The sequence below is a fragment of the Stegostoma tigrinum genome, chromosome 11 (genome assembly GCF_030684315.1).
Source record: "Stegostoma tigrinum isolate sSteTig4 chromosome 11, sSteTig4.hap1, whole genome shotgun sequence".
NCBI lineage: Eukaryota > Metazoa > Chordata > Chondrichthyes > Orectolobiformes > Stegostomatidae > Stegostoma > Stegostoma tigrinum.
Window position 1 is genome coordinate 23,436,399 of NC_081364.1, and position 27,536 is coordinate 23,463,934.

At 42.8% G+C, this 27,536-nt stretch overlaps 1 protein-coding gene and 1 long non-coding RNA gene across 3 annotated transcripts in view; one reads left to right on the plus strand and one right to left on the minus strand.

The window, feature by feature from the left end:
* Nucleotides 1-27,536, plus strand: part of slc6a11b (solute carrier family 6 member 11b) — a 162,204-nt gene that overhangs the window by 110,448 nt on the left and 24,220 nt on the right. For both annotated transcript variants that reach the window (XM_059649832.1, XM_048547413.2), the window contains 2 exons: nt 15,307-15,410; nt 22,585-22,709. In XM_059649832.1, coding sequence (XP_059505815.1) covers nt 15,307-15,410; nt 22,585-22,709 — 229 coding nt within the window. The remainder of the gene's footprint in view (nt 1-15,306; nt 15,411-22,584; nt 22,710-27,536) is intronic.
* Nucleotides 1-27,536, minus strand: part of LOC125460225 (uncharacterized) — a 45,436-nt gene that overhangs the window by 14,984 nt on the left and 2,916 nt on the right. The window contains exons 2-3 of the long non-coding RNA XR_009446489.1: nt 26,487-26,619; nt 21,666-21,882 (exon numbers count right to left, since the gene is read on the minus strand). This is a non-coding gene — a long non-coding RNA (uncharacterized LOC125460225). The remainder of the gene's footprint in view (nt 1-21,665; nt 21,883-26,486; nt 26,620-27,536) is intronic.

A 27,536-nucleotide genomic window follows, 5' to 3' on the forward strand; every position in this document is an offset into this window, starting at 1 on the left:
AGGGTCTAGGCCCGAAACATCAGCTTTTGTGCTCCTGAGATGTTGCTTGGCCTGCTGTATTCATCCACCTCCACACTTTGCTATCTTGGATTCTCCAGCATCTGCAGCTCCCATTATCACTGATACAATTTTAACCTCACTGCGAAGCCTCTTCCAGGGATGCCTAACCTGAAGAAGTTACCCTCCTCCCTCCGACCAACTTCAGGGAATCTCTCTCCCACTGCAACTCTCTTGTAATGTCTTCTGCCTTGAAACTGCTCGACCATATCCTGAAGCAAACCAGGTCCCAGTCACATCACCTTCCTCAGCACCTGCCTACAGAACCGGATCATCCCCAGTGGACTACAGTCTACATTCAAGCCTTCCCAATTTGGCCTCAAACATGACCTCCTCTCCACCCAGAACATCCAGACCCTTCAGAAGCGTTTCTCCCTGCAAGTCCTGAAACAGACACTCGCAGCCATGCGCCGGCATCTCCAGGCACTGCAATCCAGCCTGCCCCAGCTCAGAGCCTCCCTCTCCCAGACCTGCAAAGGACATCTGCTGTTTTTTATCCTCCGCAGGGTCCACAGACTGAACATCCAGTTCTACTCAGCTTTACTGGACTCCAAAAATCGTAAGTACAACAAACTCACTGGCTCCTGCTTCCTTAAAGAGGATTCCTGCACCTCCCAAATCCCGAGCCTGTCCCTGCCCCTCCCCCCCATGCACCCGCTGCCATTGACTATGAGGACACGGCCGGTGACCCCACCGATGACGTCACATCCGCCACCGCTGGGCACACCACTTCTGGTACCGCGAACGCTACTGCCGCTGCAGTCACCGCCTCCACTTCCAGAACCAACCCCACACTAATCACCCTCACCGCTGCCCACTCCGCTCTGCCCACAGCCGACGTCGACGGAACCCCACCCACAACCTCCCCAGCCAGCAACCCCAGAGAAGACAGCCACACTGAGCCCTGCCACATCTTCACCATCCCGCCAGACCTCTCACTTACTCAGCACGAACGGTCAGTCCTAAGCAAGGGGCTCACCTTTGTCTCCCTCCACCCACACATCAACGAATACCAGTCACATTTGGATATCGAGCAGTTTTTCCGCTGCCTTCGCCTCCACGCTTACTTCTTTAACCGGGAGCCTAACCCTCCCTCCGCTGACCCCTTCACCTGCCTCCAACACAAGTCCCCTTCCTGGACACCACCCCCAGGCCTCCTAACCTCCCTTGACCTCTTCATCTCCAACTGCCGTCGAAACATCAACCGCCTCAACCTCTCCACCCCTCTCACCCACTCCAGCCTCTCCCCCGCAGAACGGGCAGCCCTCCGCTCCCTCCGCTCAAACCCCAACCTCACTATCAAACCTGCAGACAAGGGTGACGCAGTGGTAGTATGGCGCACTGACCTCTACATCGCCGAGGCCAGACGCCAACTCTCCGACACCTCCTCCTACCACCCCCTTGATCATGACCCCACCCCCGAGCACCAAACCATCATCTCCAACACCATCCATGACCTCATCACCTCAGGGGACCTCCCACCCACAGCCTCCAACCTCATTCATCCCCAACCCTGCACGGCCTGTTTTTATGTCCTTCCCAAAATCCACAAACCTGCCTGCCCTGCCCTTGTCTCAGCCTGTTCCTGCCCCACCAAAATCATCTCCACCTATCTGGACTCCATTTTCTCCCCTTTGGTCCAGGAACGTCCATCTGCTGTGTTCATCCAGCTTCACACTTTGTTATCACACTTACCTTATATGCTTACACTTTGACTTCAGCTGTCAGAATGGCTGTTTGTGATTCTGAGTTTTAAATTTGATTTGATTTATTATTTTCAAATGTACTATTGTACAGTGAAAAGTATTTTTTGTGTGCAATGCAGGCAGGTCAAACTATACAAAGTGCCTCAGGATAATAGAACGGAGTTCAGAAACACAGAATACAGTGTCACAGTTGCAAGAATGGTGCAAAGAGAGCTTCACATTAAAATGTGAGGATTAAATTTCAGAATGCAGCACCTGACTGCCGTAAAAAGGGGCTACAGTCTTTCTTCTGCATTACAGGGAGCCAGCCTGTATAGAACTTTGGCTCCACATTTCGGAGAGAGACCTGTTTGGACTCCTGTCAGAACTGTTGAGCTTTTCTGTAGTGTGAAACAAGAAGATAGTTGGCAATTTGCCCCTTAAGATGTTGAACTAGTTAGCTGTTATTTTGAAAGCAAAACATTGATCCCAAAATTAATGTCTTGTATACATTTGGGAGAGGGAGGTAGTGGTGCCAGTGTTGCGGAAACTTCTGGGGCACATGGCATAATGTGGAAGAAGAAAGAACTTCCAGAGGATAGACTGGGAGTAGTGTGAACAATGTGACTTTGGGCATTCTGTTGTCCCTTCCCCCATGCAATATAATAAAATGTGAGGCTGGATGAACACAGCAGGCCAAGCAGCATCTCAGGAGCACAAAAGCTGACGTTTCGGGCCTAGACCCTTCATCAGAGAGGGGGATGGGGGGAGGGAACTGGAATAAATAGGGAGAGAGGGGGAGGCGGACCGAAGATGGAGAGTAAAGAAGATAGGTGGAGAAGGTGTGGGTGGGGAGGTAGGGAGGGGATAGGTCAGTCCAGGGAAGACGGACAGGTCAAGCAGGTGGGATGAGGTTAGTAGGTAGCTGGGGGTGCGGCTTGGGGTGGGAGGAAGGGATGGGTGAGAGGAAGAACCGGTTAGGGAGGCAGAGACAGGTTGGACTGGTTTTGGGATGCAGTGGGTGGGGGGGAAGAGCTGGGCTGGTTGTGTGGTGCAGTGGGGGGAGGGGATGAACTGGGCTGGTTTAGGGATGCAGTGGGGGAAGGGGAGATTTTGAAACTGGTGAAGTCCACATTGATACCATATGGCTGCAGGGTTCCCAGGCGGAATATGAGTTGCTGTTCCTGCAACCTTCGGGTGGCATCATTGTGGCAGTGCAGGAGGCCCATGATGGACATGTCATCAAGAGAATGGGAGGGGGAGTGGAAATGGTTTGCGACTGGGAGGTGACCCTCCTCCTTCCCCCATGCAGTTGGGCATCTACGAAATGCTTTGTTCCTTCAGGCTGTTTTCCTCACCCCATGGGGATGGAAGAGCCAGAAAAACAAGGGGGAGTCACATTGGGACAGCTCCCTGACACATTCCTGTGGGTGGTGTTGAAAGTCAGTAAACTGTTTCAACAAGGCAGACAGCCAACTATGCTACCAAATGATCCAAGTGAGAGCTGTTTTCCAATAGCAATTGAATGTATCCACTGTTGGAGCAGCATGCAGTTTGTGCCGAGCTCACAAGTTCTCTTGGTCTTGGTCACATTCCAAGCCATGGGAATATTGGAGCCAGACTCTCTATATCATAATAAGATGCCGCTGAGGCAAACATCTGCAAGGTTTCATCAAACGAATCCTGTGAAGGATTTTCCTGTGCACCCCAATGGTCCGATCAGCTGTGGGCCTCTTCAATAGAACTTCTGTAGGCAGATGTCACGGTGGGCTTTCTGGATCCCTGTTCTACCTGTTATTGTCAATTGGCTCTTTTTTAATTGTCTGCCTTCAGGAAGATCATGGCCAACAATCCACTCCAGTCACTTACAGGCTCCCATCTCACAATTAAGGCTGATGTTGGGATAACAAGCAAGTAGAGAATATCTAGCACCTCAAATCATATGTCATTCGCTGTCCTTTCCTAGTTATCTGTTGTTTACACCTTCTCTTTTTGTCTCTTACATCATTTTTTTAATTTAACTAAACTTAATTCACTTTCTCAAAGTGAGAGAAAGCAAAGTTAAAGCTGCACTGGCAGGGTGTGCTGTATTTTTGTCTCACCTTTTCAGACACAAGCATAGTTAACAATAACTCAGTGTATACTTTGAAATGTGTCTAACACTTCTTCAAAGTAATTTTGATTGAAGAGTTGCTGGACACAAAACATATTCAATCAGAATAGTTACTTTAATAGGGATGGTAAAGTCTCTTTCTCTAGAGGGAGACTCCTGGTGGTTGTTTAACCTTAGTGTCATCATGCCCCAGGCAAGGTGGGAGATAGAGAAGGAGAGTCCTTCGTGGTAACCTCAGCCAGTAGCAGGAATTGAACCAACACTTTTGGCATTACTGTGCATTGTAAACCTGCTAACCTGCAAACTGAGCTAAACCAACCTCCAACTTTGCCTTCTACCCATCAGCCTCATCCCACCTCCTTGACCTTTCTGTCTTCCCTCGACTGACCAACCCCCATCCCAACTTCCCACCTACACTCACCTTTACTGGCTCCATCCCTGCCTCCTTGACCTGTCCATCTTCTCTCCATCTAACTGCTCCTTCATCTACCTTCCATCCCCCCATCTCTAATTATTTCAGAGTGCCCTTCCCCACCCCCATTTCTGAAGAAGGGCATGAAGAAATGTCGGCTTTCCTGTTCGTCTGATGCTGCCTGGCCTGCTGTGTTCATCCAGCTCTACACCTTGTTATCCCGTAATAGTACTGGTGTGTTTTGGGAAGATAGGTATATTGCACATGTTCTACTCAACCTGAGTGGAGACAACATCACTGACAGCCTAAGTAACTGTGCCGTGTCTAAGCCGAGGCTGTAGAAAGATGTTGAAGATATTCAAGTAATTATGGCATTAAGGGCCATAAAACACAATTTGATTGTTAATGTATTATTGTGAAATGTTCTTTTTAAATCTTGTTTAAACTGTTCGTTTCAACATTACACATATTAATTTCTGCCAAAAACTAGTGATAAACATGTTACAAAAGGAAATTTAAATAATTTGTGAGGAATGGCAGGCAGCGTTATGTGACTAAAGGTGTGGAAACTGTTAGACTGGAAATCCCGTTTAAACATTCTGTGCAGGCTTCAAGAAAATGCAGACATTTCTTATAACGTGAACTGCTATTACATGAACTTTTCAATAAAGTATGAGCATCCAACCACAACAACATTCCTAAACAAGCAATTACAACAATTTATAGATACCTTAGTAATATCTAGAATATCTAATTGTAAACTTCCTCCTAATCTCATTCCTGCATCATCTATATTGCCTGTGCATTTTTAATTCATACATGAGATGGGATTAGCAGAAAATTATAATACAGAATGACCTAACCGAAGGAGATCCTGCTAATGAGAGGACTCTTTGAATGGTTGTTTAGGCATCAATTTATTTTTATATATCCGTGGCATTTATTTAATTGGGGTGACTAGTGTATGGAAATATATGTTCATCATCAAAAATGCTGCCATTAAGATGCTTTAACTGTATGAGAATCGACTCTCACTGTCTAAGATACGTTGCATTACGTAACATAGGGAATTATGGTAATGAGGGTTGTTTGTTTCTCTGAATGACAGTGCCACTTCCTGTTCTTTGTCAAAACAAACCCTTTTCTTTTCTCATGACCTTTGGTGTGCACTGTTCGCCAGTGAGTTAGACACATGCTTGAATAAGTGTGTCACTCAAAGCCTCCCTGCAGACAACAGTGCTGTTCACCCATCTATGGTAATGCACTGAATAAATTGAAAGTGTGTTTTATCTGAGCTGACAACATCAAGTCGAGCTAAATTACTCATGCAAATAGCACTGGAATTTTATACTTACCTTTATCCGAGAAACTTGTGTTCTTAGAATGATTTAGCACGCACTGTTTCTCCAAGCTAGTACCAAATGTAATAATTACAAAGTTGTGTGAAAAACCTCAACTTTCTAAAAATTTTAGAAATGCAAGCAAATTTTTAAAAATATAGTGTGCGCATAAAATAATCATTATGCAATATTTGCAATTCTGTAATGAGTTGAATATTTGCATAAGTATATGAACTTTTCCATGTTTCCACTCTCTGAGGAAGAGAGGTGAATTGTCTCGCTCTCTACCAGTCAATTTTCCTCCATGCCCTGGTAAAACTGTCAGAAATAGGCCTGGACAGAAAGACTGAGGAGTGAAACCTCTTGAACTCAACGGACTCCTTTTGTAGAAAGTTTCAAGATAACTCATGCATGGAATTTCTGGTGAAAATGAACTAAACTAGCCTTTTCTTTGAAGTTATGATACAGTACATGCAGTAAAAACTTGAATCTGCATAACACTTTCAAAAAAGGAAAATGGCACAAGGCATTTCACAGAAGGTAACCCCGAATGTCAAAATTATGCTTTATAAAGGTGAATTGATGTATCAGTCTGGCAGTAGTAATGAGCTGCTGCCATCTTACTGGCAAATGCAACAGAAGTTTGTCTTTATCTCTTAGGAGCGCAAAAGCTGGTGTTTCAGGCCCAGACCCTTTGTTATCTCGGATTCTCCAGCATCTGCAGTTCCCATTATCTTTGTCTTTATTTCTGTTCATTTCTTCCATTCATTAAGAGTTAAAGGACCATGCACATTTCCCCATGTTGCAACACCCACACTTTTTGCTCACCTTCTAACCCTGTAGAGATCCTTAATATTTAAAACGTTTCTGCCAACTCTTTAAGTAAAAGCTGCAAAGTGTAAATTAGTCTTATACGTTATTCTTTGCAGAAGGAAAATCGTCCAGCAGAATACTTCTCAACCCTTAAGACTTGACTCATATTGCATCTAACACATTGCAATTCAATCAAATGGAAGTGTTTTCCTTTTGTCATGTAGTTCTAATGTAGAAAACCTAGCAATCATGGCAGAGCTAAATGTGAACCTGGGACATTGCATGTGATACAATCAACTGGTGCAGCCATAGAAAAGGTGATAATAAGACTGTGATTTGTAATTAATTCTCGTCTTCTGCTGCAAGTCTAAGATCTCCACATCTGTAGCGGCTGATGCGTCTTTTCCCGGTGCAGCGTACATATTAATGTTTGACAATTGCTAAGGAATATAAGCCATAAGCGCAAAATCAAAGCCTGTTTCTGGCCTTTGGGTTATATGATCATATTCTGGCCCAATGTTCTTGTCTTTTAATTTTAGAATGTGCATGTGCTCCCACTCAACCTCAATTTTCAAGCAATAAAACTAATGATCGATCATTTGCTTCACAGATTTTTAGCAGAAATATATTTCAGTTGCTTGAAGGAGCTAATCACTAGAACCCCTTGATTAAAGTATAAAGCTCTCAAGTTTCACAGTTGGTCAGTATGTGTTGTGATATCTTGTAAGTCTGGCCATGAAAGGCATTCATCATTTCACATCAATCTTCAAAAATGATGGCAAAAAAAATTCTTGACAGGGGTCAATCTACATTTGTACAAATACCAGTTGATAAGCGAATTTAGTTGACATTAAACAAAGGGCAGAATGTTTTGAACTACTGAATGCTTTTATTAAAGGCAATAGATTGTTAAACTAGTGGAAGCTTGTGAGCAGGTAATTAATTTAGTTAGTTATTATTCTGTGGGATGAAATGTCATTGTATTCAATGCATTCTCTTTATTATTCTTTCATGGAATGTAGGCTTACTGGCTGGGCCAGCATTTATTGGCCATCCATAGTTGCCCAGAAGGAGGTGATAAGCTGCCTTCTCAAAACACTGTACACAACCAGACTAACAATGCTGCTAAGGAGGGATTTCCAGAATTTTTACCCAGCAACATTGAAGCCATGATGTTATTGTTCCATGTGAGGACAGCAAATGGCTTGGAGGGGGACTTGCAGGTGGTGGTGCTCCTATGTATCGGCCACCCTTGTGCTTCTAAATAGTAGTGGTTGAGCATTTGAAAGGTACTGTGTAAGGATCTTTAGTGAGCCTTAGTGCAGTGCCTCTTGTAGATAGTACATACTACTGCAACTGAGCATTGGAGTGGAGGAAGTGAATGTTTGTAGATGTGGTGCTAATCAAGCAGGGTGCTTTGTCTTGGGTGGAGTAAAATTTCTTGGGCCTTGTTAGAGCTGCACTTACCCAGGCGAGTGAAGAGTAGTCCATTGCAGTGCAAACTTGCGCTGCTGAGACTTTGTGGTTGCAGTGATGGTAAACTGTCATTGTTCACCGTCATTATTTAAAAACTGACACTGACTTCCAGAGTTTACACATGTGAAACTAAAGGAGAAAATACAAATATTGCTCTCAGGAATTCTCCATTCCTATGAAGGATGTGTTGATTAGCTCCTTGAAAATGGAAATCAAGTATAAATCATTGATTTGCCATGAAATTTTGCTTTTAATGCTACTAGTCTTACAGTAAAACAGCTATTCATAGAGTTATACAGTATGGAAACAAACCCTTTGGTCCAACCAGGGCATGCCACCCATAATTTTCTTTGTTGAATGAGGTCATAATTATTGTTAAATAGCCTCTATGTCTGGAAACTACTTTTGTGTTCATAGAGTGTCGATTGGAAGGAATGGAAGGTCTGAATTATGGGGAGAGTCTGGACAGGTTGGGACTTCGTTCACTGGAGCGTAGGAAGTTGCGAGGTGACCTCATAGAGGTTTGTAAAATCATGAGGGGTTTCCTCTAATTTGAGGGATTTCAAGACCAGGAGGCATATTTTTAAACTGAGAAGAGAAACATTTAAAAACAAAGAGGCATTTTTTTTTTAAACGCAGAGAGTAGCTCATATGTGGAATGAACTTCCAGAGAAAGTGGTGGATGCAGGTGCAGTTACAATGTTGAAAAGATATTTAGATAAGTATATGAACAAGAAATGTTTGGAGAGATTTTGGTCAAGTGTAGGCAGGTGAGTCTAGTTTAGTTTGGGATTATGGTCAGAATAGACTGGTTGCACCAAAGGGTCTGTTTCCATGCTGCATGATTCTATGACTCTATGTCTGTAATCCATACCAAAACTTAAATTGGGTGGGATCTTATAGGGGTTTGTGTGACAGGACCATTGTGAGATTTGTGGCAAAATTGGTTAAGATGTCCAGCAAGGACATTGGGAGCATCTCACTCCATCTTCTAAAGTTTTGACAAGTGGTGTGCCATGTTTCTTTGTATATAGTGGTGAGTTGCCAATTAAAAGGTATTATTGTTTGTTAAATGCCTTGTAAATGGACTCATTAATATTCAAATGTCCCACCTTATCAAACATACCGAGCAAGCGGGATATCAAGAAAACCTAACGTGGATATCAGAACAGATACCTGGTGACTTAGGTCACTGCTTGCTCCAAAGGACAAACATGTTGCTTAGGACCAAACAACATCCCAGGGCATGATCCACAGGCACCAGCCACACCTGTCATCCACGGACATTGTCATCTGGCATTGCCAACCCTTCACAATCATCATGGCAACTTCTGAAGAAGAGTCATTGTGGACTTGAAATGTTAATTATTTTCTTTCTCTCTACGTATGCTGCCTGACCTGCTGAGATTTTCCTGAATTTTCTGTGTTTGTTTCAGCTTGGCAAAAAATGCTATGTTTTAAGGAGTATCCTGAAGGAGCACAGTAAGACAGAGCAATTGTATACCAGAAGTAATCAACAGAGGTCTCAGCTATCTATGGTGGAACAATTATATTTGGAACTATACAAGAGGCCAGAATTAGAGGAGCACTGATAAATTGGAGGGATGTTATTGCGGAAGGAGATTCTGGAGATAGAAAGGACTAAAGGTTTTGGAGGGTTTTGAATGCAAGGAAGAGAATTTTAAAGAAAATATTGCATTCTTCAGAGGTAATGTTGGTTAGCGAGCAAAGGGATGATGGGAGCTTGGACCCTTGGGCAGCAGTTTAGATGACCTCAAACTGACAGAAGGTAGGAAGAAGACCCGCTGGGAGTACTTCTAAATAATCAAGTAGGAAGGTAATGAAGACATGAAAGTGTGTTTTAATAGCAGGTGAACTGGAACAGGTCAAGTGATGTTATTGCATTGGAAATAGTGGCCTTAGTGATGGCACAAATATGAGAGCAGAAATCTTCTCAGGATGTGTCAAGAATATTGTGAACAGACTGCTGCCAGGACGAGAGTTGGAGATGGTAGCAGGGGAACAGAATTTGGAGTTGACATCACAATCAATGACCTTAGTCTTGCCAATGTATAGTTCACTATTCAATAGAATACTTAAGAATCAGGTATCGAGGAAACGTGTGCCTCAATTTTGCAAACAGCATTTTGAAAACTGGAGCGGCGATGACATAGTGGCATTGTCACTGAGTTAATAATTCAGTAGACCCAGGTAATGGCCTGGGAACCCAGGTTCAAATCCCAACAGGACAGATTGTTGAATTCGAGTTGGCAAATATCTGCGGTTAAAAGTCCATGAAGCATTGTTGATTTTTATAAAAGCCCATTAGTTTCTCTAATGTCCCTTAAGGAAGATATTTTCCTATCATTACCTGGCCTGGCCTACACATGTCTTCTGACCTACAGTAATGTAGTTGACTCATAACTGATAATAAAGCACGGAATGGAAGTCAGGAGCATCTGATGGGATGGTGGATACACATATCTTGCATGGTCACCTCATACACCAGGGCTGGGGATGTGAGAAGCCTGTGGAGTTTATGGGAAAGACTAACAGGAAGGGAATCTGGATGTTTGTGGCTTCACTGACGCTTGGAGCTGGAGGCTGTTACCCACTGGCCAATGAGCACTCAGCGTCACCTTCCATCCGGCTGGAAATCGGCAGTAGGGAAGGAAATGGCTCCGATCACACCTGGAGTGAGTGGGATAAGCATCTCAACTGGTGAGGGAAGGGGCTGCAGGACCTACCAATGAAAGGGCACAACATGAGGCACAGACCCAGGCACTGTACAGGACACAGAACTGCAGGGTCCCTAATCCTTTCCCATCCTTATGCAGTGGCTCCCTGTGTGCTGTACACCTCCCTATCTCAGACAGATGGAACAGTTTATTCTGATTGGGACTTTTGGCCATGAGGGACACGATGTGTCAGCAGAACCTGCAGCACTATGTACATCTTGGTGGCTTTGGGCTCTCAGCACAGACATCTGGAAGTGTTTATAGTGAGAGATTCAGTGATGGCAATGCCATTGAATGGCAAGGGGCTGCAGTTAAATTCTGTCTTGTTGGAGCTGGTCTTTGCCTTACACTTGTATGGCACAAATGTTACTTGGATATTGTTCAGGTCTTGCTGCCTCTTTACAGAGTCCTGCAGATGTCTCAGCTTCAGGACATTTCTGTAGCGGTTCTTCTGGATAGTGCCCTAGTAAGGACATAAAGTCAGGTATTAGACATCGATAGTACCCTGTAAGGACATAAAGTTAGGTATTATGCTGGCATAGTTTTATTTGAAGTGACAGAGAGAGTCAAACAAATGGATGTAGTCTGAAATCAATTGAATTTATGCAAAGGTGCTTCATATACAGTGCGTTAAATATCATACCACCAAAGTGCGCTCAAATGGTTTGTTTTTTTCTTTCTTTCCCTTCCATTCCATCTGAATATTATCTCAGATTTAATACTCGGGATGGAGGGATTCTAATCAGTAGTAGAGCCTGTTGTCCCTAGAGTTCTGACAAGGCAACCCTGAGGGTTTTTGTATCTGGGCAGCACAGATATGCTGACGATCTTCTTGTCTCAAATGGATCCTCTCAGCTGACATTCCAAGGGTGGGAAGGAGTCTGGAAAGGTAGAGGTGGGGGGCCAAGCCATCTCCTGAGTATCCCAAGAGGACATTTCTGATGGGCTTCCTCAGACAAGGTGTCTCCGACCCTGCCCTGGTTCCTTGTGAGAAAAGGGCACCTGGAGCATGTGCCATTATCCAGTTCCCCTGCTGCCGTGCCCTCAGCCCTGAGGCTCCAGGGATGCTGCTGTTTCAGTGGATATCTGGTGAGTGGCGAGTTGTTCGAGGAACAAAGGTTGGTAAGTTGGGGATAAAAGTCAAATGAGAGGGACGTAACAGGAATGGGGAAGCCTAATTCATGGGAGGAGGTTCTTAAGATATGGTAAGAAAACTCACTAGGCAGAATACTGTTGAATAAATTCAAGGCAACTCACAGTTACTGAAACAAATATAAAAGATACAGTCCCATGTCCCAGATACCATCATCATTGCTCCTGAGTCAGTCCCATCTCAAAAGGAGAATAGGTCCAGCAGAGGTGGGAGCTTTGTGGAATACTGTTGTGAGGGAAATGTTCTGTGAGTCCTCCACATTCCCACTGGATGCGATGATTTCTCCTGTCACCAGCTCAAACCTCTGCTGAAAACCACAGACTCCTGCAGATGTCTCAGCTTCAGGACATTTCTGTAGCGGTTCTTCTGGATAGTGCCCTAGGCCCAATCATCTTCAACTGCTTCAACAATGACCAATGACAATCCATCAGAAGGTCAGAAGTAGGGATGTTCGCTGGTGATTGCAGAATATTTAACACAATTCATGACTCCACAAGTACTGAAGCACTCTGTAAAGAGGCAGCAAGACCTGAACAATATCCAAGTAACATTTGTGCCATACAAGTGTAAGGCAAAGACCAGCTCCAACAAGACAGAATTTAACTGCAGCCCCTTGCCATTCAATGGCATTGCCATCACTGAATCTCTCACTATAAACACTTCCAGAAATTCAACTGGAGCAGTCATGTGACTACAGTAGCTATAAAAGACGGTCAAAGGTTGAAGTGAGTAATTCACCTCCTGCCTTCAAAAAGCACAAGTGACGTTTATGCTGGAAAACCCTCCACTTGCCTGGATCCATGCAGCTCCAACAACATTGAAGAAGCACAATTCCATCTGAGGCAAAGCAGCTCACTTGATTGGCTCCGTATCCACATTCATGCCCTGAACCACCAATGCTTAGTAGCAGCAGTGTGTACAATCTACAAAATGGACTGCAGAAATTCACCAAGGTTCCTTAAACAGTTCCTTCTAAATCCATGGCAACTTCCATCTAGAAGAACAAAGGCAATGAATGCATGGACCACCACCGCCACCACATGCAAGTTTTCCTCCAAACTACAAACCATCCTGACATGGAAATATATCACCATTCTTTCAGTGTTGCTGGGTCAATATGCTGATCCTTTCCCTAACAGTATTAAGGGTCTCTGTAATGGTTGGGACCAGGTGGACCTCAATGACTGAGGTTCTTGATTGGCCCAAGCTAATCACCCCAATCAGGAAAGCCCTGGCTGACCAACATAACCAGGAGATTAGAATCTTCTCAGATGAGGATTGACTCCGAGCTGGCTGTTCGCGGCTGGTGTACTTGCACCAGTAAATAAGAGGTGATTTGGCGATGGGATCCCAACTCTGTGCAGTTACTTCAGTGGCAACAGGAGAAAACAGGATGTGCCTGAAGAACATTCGCTTGCAACTGTCATCTTGCAGGCATCATGGCACTATTTAGGAAGCTTGATTCATTTGACCCTGCTGTCAAAGACAGGGCACTGGAGATGGAAAGAATGCAGGTTTTTTTCTGGGTAAATGATATTGGGAGAGCTGTAAAGCAATGAGTAGTCTTCTAACTGCATGTGGGCGAACAGCATTTTCGGTTATAAGGGGCTTAACTTTCCTAGAAGCACCAGATGCCTAAACCTTGCAAGAGTTGACAGAGTTGGTTAAAGAATATTACAACCCCAAACCTCCACTAATCCTGAGGTCCTATCAGTTTTATTTGGTGCATAATGACAGCACCCTAACACACGTTGCCTGATGGTCTAACAGAAAGAAGCAGCCTACAGTGTCAATTGATTCCAAAATGTCCTGGTTCCTGTTTGATTAAAGGACCACCTGCATGCAACAACAGGGATAGCTCCAGCAGAGTTGCTAATGGGGAGAAGACTCTGCACCAGGCTAAACCTGATATTCCCAGACCTTGGGGTGGGGAATGGGGGTGGGGGGGGGGGGGGGGGGGGGGAGAGTGAAACGGCAGCAGGAACACCAGTGCCAGCCATGTGTATCCACTTAGCAAGAGAGACACTTTAATTCTGGAGACAAAATTTGGTACTGGAACCATGGAAATGTCCCTGTACGGGCTCGAGGCAAAGTCAGGTCCTGTCACTTAAAGTTCGGGTAGGTGATACAGTCCTGAACAAACATGTGGATCACCTGAAAGCTGTTAGATCACAAATGGGGCAAGAGTAGAACATATCTGGTCTATTAGAACAGCCAGAAAGCCTGGCAGAAACTGCAGGTGCTGTCTCTACATCTAGTGTCAAGGAAACCTCAGAGTCTGAGATGGATGCAGCCTCCATACTGTTGCCACTGGAAGAAGAGAAAGGAACTCTCCCAAGATGTTCCAGATGCAAGAGACAGTCCACTGTCTGGTATGCCTCACCTACATCCAAGTCCTAATCAGAGGAACTGGACCTGGGGCAAAAACGTTGCAGAGGAGCCACAAACAAAGGACAAGACCTACATCCCCGCACTTGGTGAGGATGGTTTATGTAGTGATTGAAACCAGGTGGATCTTGTGGGCAACGTTGTTAACCCGGGCCAACCAGGAAGGCTTGGCTGACTAATATAATCCGGAGATTAGAATTTCTTCAGTTAACGATTCACGCCAAGCTAGCTGGCCACAGCCTGTGTATTGTCCTAGTAGATAAATGGTGACTCGGTGACAGGACCCAACCTCTGTGCAATTATTTCAATCCCTACACTAAATGGAATGCAGACATTCAAGACAGATGGGTTAAGTGCCAGGCCCTGGGCAGGTCGATATATCTGGGCCCAATAAGTAGGATCTAGGGCAATAAGGAAATGCTGTTCTCAGGTTGAGTGGGCTATGCCATTGTTCCTAGGCAGGAACAGGTCACAACTTCAGTGATTTAGTTCCTGACCCCAGTTACAAAGTGTGTTCAAGACCCACCTATTGCTTCAGAAATGACCCCTAGATAATTTAATCTGGTAGGCTTCAATTTCATATTGGCAGCTGACTTCGCAAATGAATGCCAGAAACAGAAGGGAAGTGGCAGACATTTGCATGGTCTGGAGCTTGTGCCCCAACACAAGAAAGTGGTGGGTTTCAATTCCTGCACCATCTTGCGCATACAGTGTATTAAAGATCTCAGGGAAGGGAGTATTGAATTCCTAAACCTGGTTGCTATTAAAAAGAAACAAGTATTGTACATCTTAAAACATTTTTAAGTTAGATGAGCCCTTAAGTTTTAGTATGGAAGGGCAAAATGTGTTACTGCAGGCTTAGAGGGCCAAAGGGCCTGTTCTGTGCTGAATTGTTCTTTGTTCTTTGTTCAAGATAGGAGTCACAGTTGGGAAGCAGTTGAGAGGAGACAAGAGCTTTCCTTCTGGGATCTAGAGGAGCCAAAGCATTTATTCTTTCATTAATGCCTTGATAATGTTAAAAGATGATGGTTTAATTTGGTATTCTGTTTTAGCCAAACTACAAAACAGAATACCAAATTACAATCCATCCAGTGTGGAAGAATATTGACAAGTCATCTTGTTTTTTGGCAGGTCTGGCTGGATGCTGGCACCCAGATTTTCTTCTCATATGCAATTTGCCTTGGATGTTTGACTGCATTAGGAAGCTATAATCCCTATCATAACAATTGTTACAGGTAAGAAAGTGATTTGCAAGTTTTGAGAAGATTTGTAGCTCAGGTTGAGGTTCTGGATGTGAGTTTGCTCGCTGAGCTGGAAGGTTAGTTTTCAGACGTTTCGTCACCATTCTAGGTAACATCATCAGTGAGCCTCCGACGAAGTGCTGGTGTTATGTCCCGCTTTCTATTTAAGTGGTTAGATTTCTTTGGGTTGGTGATGTCATTTCCTGTTCTTTTTCTCAAGGGATGGTAGATTGGCTCCAAATCAATGTGTTTGTTGATGGAGTTCCGGTTGGAATGCCATGCTTCTAGGAATTCTCGTGCATATCTCTGTTTGGCTTGTCCTAGGATGGATGTGTTGTCCCAATCAAAGTGGTGTCCTTCCTTATCTGTATGTAAGGATACGAGTGATAGTGGGTCATGTTGTTTTGTGGCTAGTTGATGTTCATGTATCCTGGTGGCTAGCTTTCTGCCAGTTTATCCAATGTAGTGTTTGTCACAGTTCTTGCAAGGTATTTTGTAGATGACGTTCGTTTTATTTGTTGTCTGTATAGGGTCTTTTAAGTTCATTAGCTGCTGTTTTAGCGTGTTGGTGGGTTTGTGGGCTACCCTGATGCCAAGAGGTCCGAGTAGTCTGGCTGTCATTTCGGAAATGTCTTTGATGTAGGGGAGAGTGGTTATGGTTTCTGGGCCCGTTTTGTCTGTTTGTTTGGGTTTATTGCTGAGGAATCGGCGGACTGTGTTCATAGGGTACCCATTCTTTTTGAATACGCTGTTATAGCCTATACAGCGTATGCAAAAAGAATGGGTACCCTATGAACACAGTCCGCCGATTTCTCAGCAACAAACCCAAACAAACAGACAAAACAGGCCCAGAAACCATAACCACTCTCCCCTACATCAAAGACATTTCCGAAATGACAGCCAGACTACTCGGACCTCTTGGCATCAGGGTAGCCCACAAACCCACCAACACGCTAAAACAGCAGCTAATGAACTTAAAAGACCCTATACAGACAACAAATAAAACGAACGTCATCTACAAAATACCTTGCAAGAACTGTGACAAACACTACATTGGACAAACTGGCAGAAAGCTAGCCACCAGGATACATGAACATCAACTAGCCACAAAACAACATGACCCGCTATCACTCGTATGCTTACATACAGATAAGGAAGGACACCACTTTGATTGGGACAACACCTCCATCCTAGGACAAGCCAAACAGAGACATGCACGAGAATTCCTAGAAGCATGGCATTCCAACCGGAACTCCATCAACAAACACATTGATTTGGAGCCAATCTACCATCCCTTGAGAAAAAGAACAGGAAATGACATCACCAACCCAAGGAAATCTAACCAGATAAATAGAAAGCGGGACATAACACCAGCGCTTCGTCGGATGCTCACTGATGATGTTACCTAGAATGGTGACGAAACGTCTGAAAACTAACCTTCCAGCTCAGCGAGCAAACTCACATCCAGAAAGTGATTTGCTAAAGTGTTTTTTTGGCTTTCAAGATATAAGCTAGATATCAACCATTGTTATTCTCAATGCCTTATATAACACTAGGCAGTTTACAAAGCCTATACTCATACAAATCAGTATTCTTTTATCAGCTAGAGACACTAAAATTCTATTTCATTGTTCTCCTCAACAATACACGATTTGATTTTAAAAAGCCTACTCCTTCTGTCCTTTTACATTTTCATTGAGAATACAACTGGGCTGAAACACTACGCAGAAGCACTTTAGATAACGTTTCAGAACTTATCCAGTTCTTCACAAAACTGTCTGACACTTTTGCCCATGCAAACGTGAATCATAATTCATGTTAATTTATTTCTAAATTATGTTCCTGATGGCTTAGTAAGTTTGTGGTCTTTGAGACACACTGACAAAGACATTTCTGAATTCAACTCCTGGTTTATGTAGCAGGAATAATGGTTTCAATGTCACTGAAGGGGAATAAATAGCTTGAGTTTAAATTCTTGACTACTGATAGTTGGAAAGTCAAATGCATTTTATCCCCTTTATTCATTCATGGGATGAGAGTGTCACTTTCTTGACTGCTTTTATCGCCCATTCCTAATTGCCCAGAGGAAGTTAAGAGTCTACCACATTCCTGTGGATCTGGAGTCACATGTAGGCCAGACCAGTAAGGATGGCAGTTTCCTTCCCTAAAGGACATTAGTGGACCAGATGGGTTTTTCCTGACGATCAGCAATGGTCATCATTAGATTCTTAATTACAGATATTCATTGAATTCAAATTCCACCACCTGTCATGGTGGGATTTGAACCTGGGTCCCCAGAACATTGTCTAAGTCTCTGGATTAACAGTCCAGCGTTAATACCACTAGGCCATCACCTCCCCTTATGACCAGTCTATTTCTCCCCATGGTTGATCTTTGCAAACACCCACCATTTAGACCAACAGAAGAATGGGATTTGAGCAAAGCAAAGAGCTCCATCAATGTATGCAAGTAATACAGTAAGTACTGAGACATGTGCGACAGGCCAAAAGTAGACATTGCTGAAAATTTAGCATTTATCCAGCACGCTTTTAATTGCAAATAATGTCCCTATCATTTTTATTTTAAAGATAGCTTTTAACCAGCTGGCCTAAAAAACAGTTTAGCATTAATTTCTAATAAGATGTTGCTGCAGAATTAGCTTTAGTTCACAAGAGGTTAAGGCTCAGAGTTAGAAGTTACCCTGGGATCTGTTAGATGAGGTACTACGTAGTAAACCAAATTATGTACTGCAAGATTATACTTTAACATAATCGGGGTTATTAGCACACTCCAAAAAGATTCCCATTTATAAAATTCTCTTAGATCCAACCATTAAACCCTTAGGAGATTTGGTTACAATGGCAAAATGGTAGCTTTGGCTTGCATATCACTCAATTAAAATAGTTGATTTGATTGGCAGTTTAGTGACCCAGTATTCACAGATGATGAGGCAGAGTTTTTAGACTCTTGGCTATACTTTGTATGAAAAAGCCAAGCTGATTCTGGTTGTTTGTGTGGAACAGGAGCTCAGACCATTTGGCATGAAATTACATGCCAAAACGGGTTATGATTTAAAAATTTAAGAGGTCCTCCACCTGTCACAAAAATGGCATCTGGATGAGTATATAAACAAGAAGGGATTAGAGGGATATGGGCTAAATGCTGACAAGTGGGACTAGGGTTATATAGGATATCGGGTCAGCATGGATGAGTTGGACTGAGCATGGTCTAAACGGCGGGTGCTTGCAAAGATCAATGGCCCACTGCCATTTTTAATGGAGGTGACCAATCCATTTGTCAACAACCAATGTTGTTTGTTTATTGGGGCTCCATGTCTAAGTTTTAAAAGTTATTTTATTGTTAACTCATGTGCATTGGGTTTCCAAGGCCTCAGGTAATCTGCCAGATAAAATCACAAGGCCAAAAGATATAGGAACAGAAGCATGCCATTTGACCCATTGAGTCTGCTTCAGCATTTAATGAGATCATGGCTGATCTGATAATCTCCAGCTCCACTTTCCTGCTTATCCCTGTAACCCGTGGTTCCCGTTAATGATTTTAAATCTCTCTATCTCAGCTGTGAATATACTTAATGACCCAGCCTCAACAGGAATAAAGAATTGCACAGATTCACCACCCTCTGAGGGGAAAAAAAAACTTCACCTTCATACCACTTTTAAATGGGCGACTCCTTAACTCTGAGATTATGCTCCCTGGTCCAAGGCTCTCTCGCAAGGGGAAACAATCTCACTGCATCCACCTGTCGAGTCCCCTAGGATTTCATATGTTTCAATAAAGGTGTCTCTCATTCTCTTAAACTTCAAGCAAAGTCATAGAGATGTACAGCACGGAAGCAGACTCTTCGGTCCAACTCATCCATGCTGACCAGATGTCCTATGTAACCCTAGTCCCATTTGTCAGCATTTAGCCCATATCCCTCTAATCCCTTCTTGTTTATATACTCATCCAGATGCCATTTAAATGTTATAATCGTACCAGCCTCTATCACTTCCTGTAGCAGCTCATATCATACGTGCACCACACTCTGCATGAACAAGTTGCCCCTTAGGTCACTTTTTTCTCTTTCCCCTCTCACCTTAACCTATGTCCTCTAGTTTTTGACTCTCCCACCCAAGGAAAAGACTTTGCCTATTAACCCTATACATGCCCTTCATGATTTTGTGAACCTCTATACACCGCCCGGCCTCCAACGCTCCAGTCTATTCAGCCTCTCCCTATAGCTCAAACCCTCCAATCGTGGCAATGTCCTTGTAAATCCTTTCTGAACTCTTTCTAGTTTCACAACATCTTCCTATAAGAGGGAGACCACAACTACACGCATTACTCCTAAAGTGACCAAACCAATGTCGTGTACAGCTGCTACATGACCTCCCAACTCCTATAATCAATGCACTGACCAATAAGCACAAGCATACCAAACACCACCTTCACCATTGCAACCGCCTGCAACTCCACTTTCAAGGAACTATGAACCTGAACTCTGAGGTCTCTTTGTTCAAAAACATTCCCCAGGACCTTACCATTAAGTGTATAAGTCCTGCCCTGGTTTGCCTTTCGAAAGTGAAACACGTCAGGTTTATCTAAATTAAACTCCATCTGCCACATCCTGGTCCATTGGCTCATCTGATCAAGATCTTGTACCGTAAGGTAACCTTCTTCGCTGTCGACTACGCTTCCAATTTTAGTGTCATCTGCAAACTTACTAACTATATCGTGCAGGGTGAAAACCCAGCAGATCTGAATTCTGGCAACAGCTCTCGGAATTCCACATCTACCTCGCTTTACCTACCTCATTGACCAAGCTGAGGTCACCGTAATGATTGTGTGATGCACAATCGTACTTTGTTCTAGAATTCTGCAGTGAAATGCCTTGAGACATGTCATAACACTAAGGCACTACAGATGTGTAAGTTATTGTCCCAATCTTAAAGTATCTGGTGGGAACTTGGAGCTTTTTATTTCTTTCTACAATGTGGAACTATGTGCCAACAAACAAGATCTTCATGTCATGGAAACAGGTTCCAGCTAATTCGGCAACAGGTATTTTATTTGAATTGGGGCAGTTAGGTCACCTTAGAAATGCCAAGCTAAGCTCAATATGAAGCACAAATCCAGCCTTTATTTGGTTAATCACAACAAATATACAATTCAGAGTTATGCTGGGCCATTATTAAATTCTCCTAGTTGGTGACTACTCAGAAGGATTAATATCAACACTGTCAAACTGCAGAGTGTTAGGTTCTATACTTCAAAAGCACTCGCCAAGCCCACAGAACAAAAGATAACTTGAGAGCCTAATGTCTTTTGAGTGCCATGAGGGTCTTGCAGACCTGCGCTAATTCAGCTGTTTTTCTGAGTGTGAATATCCTACAATTACAGGTTGTAAGCTGCAAAGCGTACTCATGTTGATCTGGCTCTGCAAGTATTCCAGATATTGGGAAGATTATGAATGCCCGCTAACCCAATCATTATGTGAATTGCTGTTTTTTAAAACCCTTTGTTCCAATCTATCTCCAAAGGAATTTGAAGATAGATGTTAGGTGCTATTAGGTTCAGAGGTATCCATAATAGGAGTAAAATGAAAGATAGAACTTGCATTTATTTCATGATGTTAAGGAATTCTAAAGTATCTTACAATCATTGTACATCTGAAGCTTTCCAATACAAAAAGCCAATCAGATGCTCCAATCAGGTGTTTTAGCAGCTAGCAAATGCTGATGGCAGGTATAAAAGAGACATTTTCATTGTTTCTGACATTGCAGGAGGTAATTTAGGCTTGTAATTGCTGTTCGTAATTGTAGTATGTTCAATTTTAGTAAAGCTATCTTTGATCCAGAAAGTCAAAAGACAATAACAAAGGCTTCCTTTAAAATCTGACTCTGGGTCTTGCTATTGTTACAAAAACAGAAATTGCTGGAAAAGTTCAGCAGATCAGGCAGCATCTGTGAAGTGAAATCAGAGTTAATGTTTTAGGTCCAGTGACCCTTCTCTCAGAACTCAGGATGGAGATGCAAACCCAAGCTGGAACCACAACTAAGTTGTATTTGAGTCACCCTAACTTCCCAATTTATAACTAAATTAATAAACCCTCTCAAAATGCAGCCAGAGTGCCTGAGCAACTCTCCAACCATATTGGACGCCCTTGAAATAGCTGCAGAATGGCAGAACATTTTAGACATCAATGGGTGTACCCTTGCTTCGGGTTGGGCAAAAAAGTGTTGATCTTACCAATGATACCCATATCCATGGAAGAATGAAAAGAACTGTCCTTGCCTTGCTGTCACTGAGATTGGGAAGGACACAGTTCCCTGAGAGTTCCTTTCCCTTTCTCCTCCGGCCTCATCTTCTTGATTACTCCACATGGCCTCATTCAGGCATGCTGAATTCCAAGGCGAAGTTCTACTCATGATTGGGGGAGCAGCCTCATGCAGAAGCCTCAGCAGATCTGTGGAGAAAAATCAGAGGTAACATTTCAGGTCCAATGACTTTTCAGCAAAACTGATTGGAGTTAGGAAAAGGTTGGTGTATATGCTGAACATGGGGCTGGGGGAAGAGGAGAAGAAAAACGTTAACCCTGCAACTCTCTACATCTGCTACATCTGCTGAATCTTTCCAGCCATTTCTGTTTTGCTCTGATTTCCAGCATCCACAGTTCCTGAGTTTTGTTTTTATTCAGTTCAGAAGCATGCTGCCTCCATCTCATACCTAATGTTCCTCTCCTTGTTGACAGATATTGAACTGGTGTAACAGACAACTATTGCCTTTACAAGTCATTGATGCTTGACATTGATGACATGCCCAGGAAACTAGAAAATTTTGCAAATGATCTTGCCTTGCATTATCGAATGAAGTAAACTGAACTGTGCAGTCAGGCTGCTTTTGGCTAACGTTTCAGGTTATTTGTAGGAAATCATTTGGGAGTTTATCAGAGTAGAGATGATTCAGATATTATTCCTGATTTCTTTATGGCAGAAACAATAGTATCACTCTTAACAAAGAAGTACTTTAATATCCTTCTGTGTAAAGGTGAATTCAAAAAGGTAATCATGGTGAATATTAACCAAACTGTTCCATGTTTAACAGACAAGGTTTTGTTGAACACGCACATGGTTTTAAACATTAAGTTATTGTTGTTGCTGTTTTGCAGGGATTGTGTAATGCTATGCTGCCTCAACAGTGGCACCAGCTTTGTTGCTGGTTTTGCTATTTTCTCTGTGTTAGGATTCATGGCTTTTGAACAAGGAGTGCCAATAGCAGAAGTAGCTGAATCAGGTGAGTTGTAAGCAATCACCTTTGTTGTGACTTGATCATAGTGAACTGATGCACGCTGGAAAAACAAAAGAATGTTAAAGGCAAATTTGAGCTCACCATTGTTTTTAACTTAACATCACTTCTTAACAAGTGCCCTGTCTCTTGGAGAGTAAAGAATAGGCATCAATCCTTGCTGACAGTCCAATATGGATATTTTCTGAATCAGTTGCTGGTTATACTTGCCACACTATAATAAGTTAGGTTGAGCCCAGTGAAAGTGATCATCAGTTTGGGCCTATAGTAGGAGATTCAATGCAATGTCCCCATTCTGCATTGCTGGTCAAGAGAAATTGTAGCATCATCGTCTCTACGTATCTCCCATTGTTAGCTTCCCTTAGAGAGAAGGACAGACCAAATTATGAAGTTCCAAAACATGATCAGCACTATTTGGTGGCCTGCTAGCAAGAATTGCATGTCTTCAGGGCAAAACCAGTCTTGACTTTGATTCTTGGCCTCAACAGAGAATGTTTTGGAACAGCCAATACCGACTGAGTTAGCAACTGGATAAAAACAGAAAATGCTGAAAACATTCAGCAGGTCAGGTGACCTCTGTGGATAAAGAAATAGCGTTAATGTTTCTGGTTGATGATATTTCATCAGAACTCACATTTTATTGATTCACATTTCCACCATCACCATAATTTTCATCATTTGCATCATGTGCTGCATTTTGATACAGAAACTAGAGAAATATTTTGGAGGACAGCATGGATATCTAAATAACACCGAAAACCAAAGCTCTAAATTTGCCACTTGCCCATCAGTTTATTCCTAGGTTTACTGAAGTAGCTTCTATCTGAATTAACTTCAAAACTCACCAGGGCTGAAAGATGATATTTTATTCCCGTCAGCAGAAAGAATACTTCACCACCAACAGTAAGGTTGTGGAAACATTACACCAGCTAAATTACTAGGTTCTGCTGTTTTGCATCCTTTTGAGGCTTGACAGAAAGAACAGAGTCCCAGCTTTGCTACCAAACCTTAGCAACAAAGTTAACCACACCACTGAGCAGGGTGAAAGCAATGATCTATCTATGCTGCCCTTACATGTATCCCAACTTTAAACAGCTGCTGGTGCACCAGTGTAAGATTTCACTGACCAGCTATTACTTTAGACATTCTGAGGAAAACCCATCTTTTATTGGCTGCACAAAAACTTCCTATTCCTTTCCAACTTTCTTTTCCTCATTTTGATTTGCTATTTTATCGTTTCCCACTTTACTAAAACCATTGTGCCAGCTGTTTTATCGAAATTGTTTTAAAGGTTTTTTTTTCTCACTGGTACTTTCTTGTTTCCATTTTTTCTCTTTCAGTGATGTCTTGATTCATTCTGCAACAGGAAGCTGCTGAAAGACTGGAATGATTGGGGTTAGAGGGCGTTGAACAGGGAGATTTTGAGATGCTTTAATATTGGGGTGGCTCAGTGGCCAGCACTGCTGCCTTGCAGAGCCAGGAACCTGGGTTCAATTCTAGCCTCAGGTGACTCTGTGTGGCGTTTTTACATTTTGCCAATATTTGCATGGACTTCCCCCAGGTGCTCTGGTTTTCTCCCATAGTCCAAAGAAGTGAAGGTTAAGTGAATTGACCATGCTAAGTTGCCCATTGTGTGCAGGATGGATAGAATAGAGGGGGCTGGGTAGAGATGGGATGCTGTTCAGACGGTGAAGGTGGACTTGATGGGCCAAATGGCCTCCTTCCCCAATTTTATGAATGTAATGGAGAAGCAGCAGGAAAAAATTTGGGAGACGATAAGCTAGGAACGTTGTTTTGCTGTGTGTCAGTTCATTTAACTTAGAAAAGAACGCCATCCCATGAAGGTGGATAATACTATACTCTGCAGAGCAATGAAAGGATTTCTGTCAGCTACCTCTTCACAAATGTATGAGTCAAATTATTGCACCATTCAGTGGCAGTACCAAGTAATAGCATTGTTTGTACAGTCAGGATGCAAACCAGAAATAAAATCACGTTTCCATGGAAGCCACAAATAAGAACTCACAGCTTTATTCATTACAAGATGAGACAGAATAATGAAATAACTCAACTCTGCTTCATGGAAATGCCAAATAACTGATTTTCACAGCTGTTTATTCATGAAAAGGAAGTATGCAACACTAAATTCTGCCAAAATAAGGATTTGAATAGTTGAATTTAGATAGGTACAATTGAGCATTTCAAGATTGGTGTAATAAGGATCCCCATTTTCCTCTGATGAAAAAGGTAGCTTTGAGCAAATAGGGAACATAACAGAAGAGTCACAATAACTAGGGGTATTTATGTATCATTTCGGTAAAATGACATGAAACTTTTCAGAGAGGGGTTATTAAAGGGAAAAATTGACACCGATCAATATAAGGAGGGATTAGGACAGATGACTGACTAATTAGGCAAGAAGATAGATTTGAGTAACATCTTAAAGGAAGGAAGAAAGAAAATAGAGTTAATGTTTGGAGTCCGGTTCTGCTGCTGGGCCAGCTGGACATGAAACATTAACTCTGCTATCTTCTGCCAGACCTGCAGATCTCCAGAACTACACTAGCAGTTTCTGTTTTTGTTTTGATGTTACAGTAGTCTTGGTGACATTGTAGATTTGCAGTTATAATCTCATCTCATGATATCTCATAAGGACAACATTGAACATGAGGGAAAAGGATGGCATTGGGCGGCTAGGGAATGAAGTTTGCCAAGCGGACTGAAGATAGTAACCTCAGACTTCCCAAGATTTGTTTGGAGAAAATTTCAACTCATCCTGGAATTCCCTTCCTCAGAGCATTGTAGGCCAACCTACAGCATGTGGACTGTAACAGTTCAAGAGGCACCCACCACCGCCTTCCCTAGAGCAACTAGGGATGGGTAACAAATGCTGTCCAGCCAATGATGCCCATGTCCCATGAGTGAATATTAAAAACTAATCCATTACCAGATGTCTGTCAGGCAGGCAGTCTGACAGATCAAAGATAGTGAAGGGTTTGGAAGAGATGGTGATCTCTCGGGTTGGATGCCATCAGTGTACACATGGAAACTGACAATGGGCTTTCAGGTGGTCTCCCCAAAGGCAACATGTAATACGAAAAAAGTAATGATCCCTGGGGGACAGCAGTGGTAATAATACTGCAACAAGAAGGTAAGTCTTCGCAGATGGTTCTCTAGAGATGAGAGGTAACAAACAAGCACTGTGTGCTTAGCTGGGCAACAGAGAGGCACTGAAGAAGAATTGTGAAACCATGTCAAAGGGTACAAGTTTATCAAAAGGATGAAGCTGTAGCTCAATGGGTAGTGCTTTTGCCTGTGAATTACAAGGTTCAAGTTGCGCTTAGAGATAGAGCACAAAATTCCAGCACAGTACCAAGAGAAAGCTGCATTGTCAGAGGTGCCATCTTTTAGATAAGACATTAACTACAGCCCCCATCTGCCTACCTGAGTGAGATTAATAGATCCAGTGGCATGAATCTGAGGAAAAGCAGGGGAGTTCTTCCCAGTGAATAAAAGCAAAGTACTATAGACACTAGAAGTAAGGGGAGGTAATGCCCTAGTGGTATTGCTGGACTGTTAATCCAGAGACCCAGTTAGTGTTCTGGGGACCCAGGTTCAAATCCTGCCATGGTAGATGGTGGATTTTGAATTCAGTTAACATCTGGAATTAAAAATCTAATGATGACTGTGAATCCATTGTTGATTATCGGGAAAAACCCATCTGGTTCACTAATGTCCTTTAGGAAAGGAAGCTGCCGTCCTTACCTGGTCTGTGCTTACACGTGAATCCAGATCCACAGCAATGTGGTTGACCTTGAACTGCCCTCTGGGCAATTGGGGATTGGCAATAAATGCTGCCTCGCCAGCGATGCTCTCATCTCATGAATGAATAAAAAATCTGAAATCAAAACAAAGTGCTTGAGAAACTCAGTGAGTCTGGCATCATCAGTGGAGAGAGAAAAGCAGAGTTAACATTTTCAGTTCAATTTGACTCAGCAGTTGGATTCCAATAGCTATGCTTCTTTCTGTACAGATGCAGACAGACTTAGAATTTCTCCAGCACTTTCTGTATTTATGTGAATTCTTCCAGTGTCTTTGTTGATATAAATCCCTCTGTTAATAGCTTATCTGGTTATTGTCACATTGCTCTTAGTGCGTATTTGTTGTGTTGAAATTGACCAGTATATTTCCTGCAACTTGACTGCACTTCAAAAGTGGCTATAAATTCTTTGAACTCTCCAACTGTTGTGAAATGCACCATATAAATGCATGCCTCTTTTAAAAAGTAAAGGATATTAAATTAAAGTCATCATTAGCATAGAACCGTGTGAAGAGTTGGTTGTGTAAGTGTTAGTTTAAGAAGGGTTATGTGTGCTGGTGCCCAAAGTAGGCAAGCAAGTAACGTAGAGAGTACCTAGTGTGTTACCTTGCCAGTTTTGGCGAGACCACTGAACTTGTTGTGGCTCAGTGCCAGTATAACCTTCTAGGCAGTATGGGTCATCTTTTTGGACAGCTTGTGGTATCTCTTCCTAGTAGGCAGTATGTTGTCTGAGCTATCTGGTTTACTTGCTCATTCCTGATCCATAAGGCCTGCCTGGTATAGGGTGGTAGAGGAAATTCACTCTGCAGTCTAATGAGAAGAGGCTGTTGTTTTAAGCAAGACATTGGCTATTGCATGATAGCAATTATGTAAAGTCACATTTATGAGTGACATTATTGCAGAGACAATGACAAGGGCCTGAATGGTAGATCTTTGAGTTTTTAACCTGCTCTCGCATCATGTCCCTGTGATATGATCATACTGAACAGTGGTTG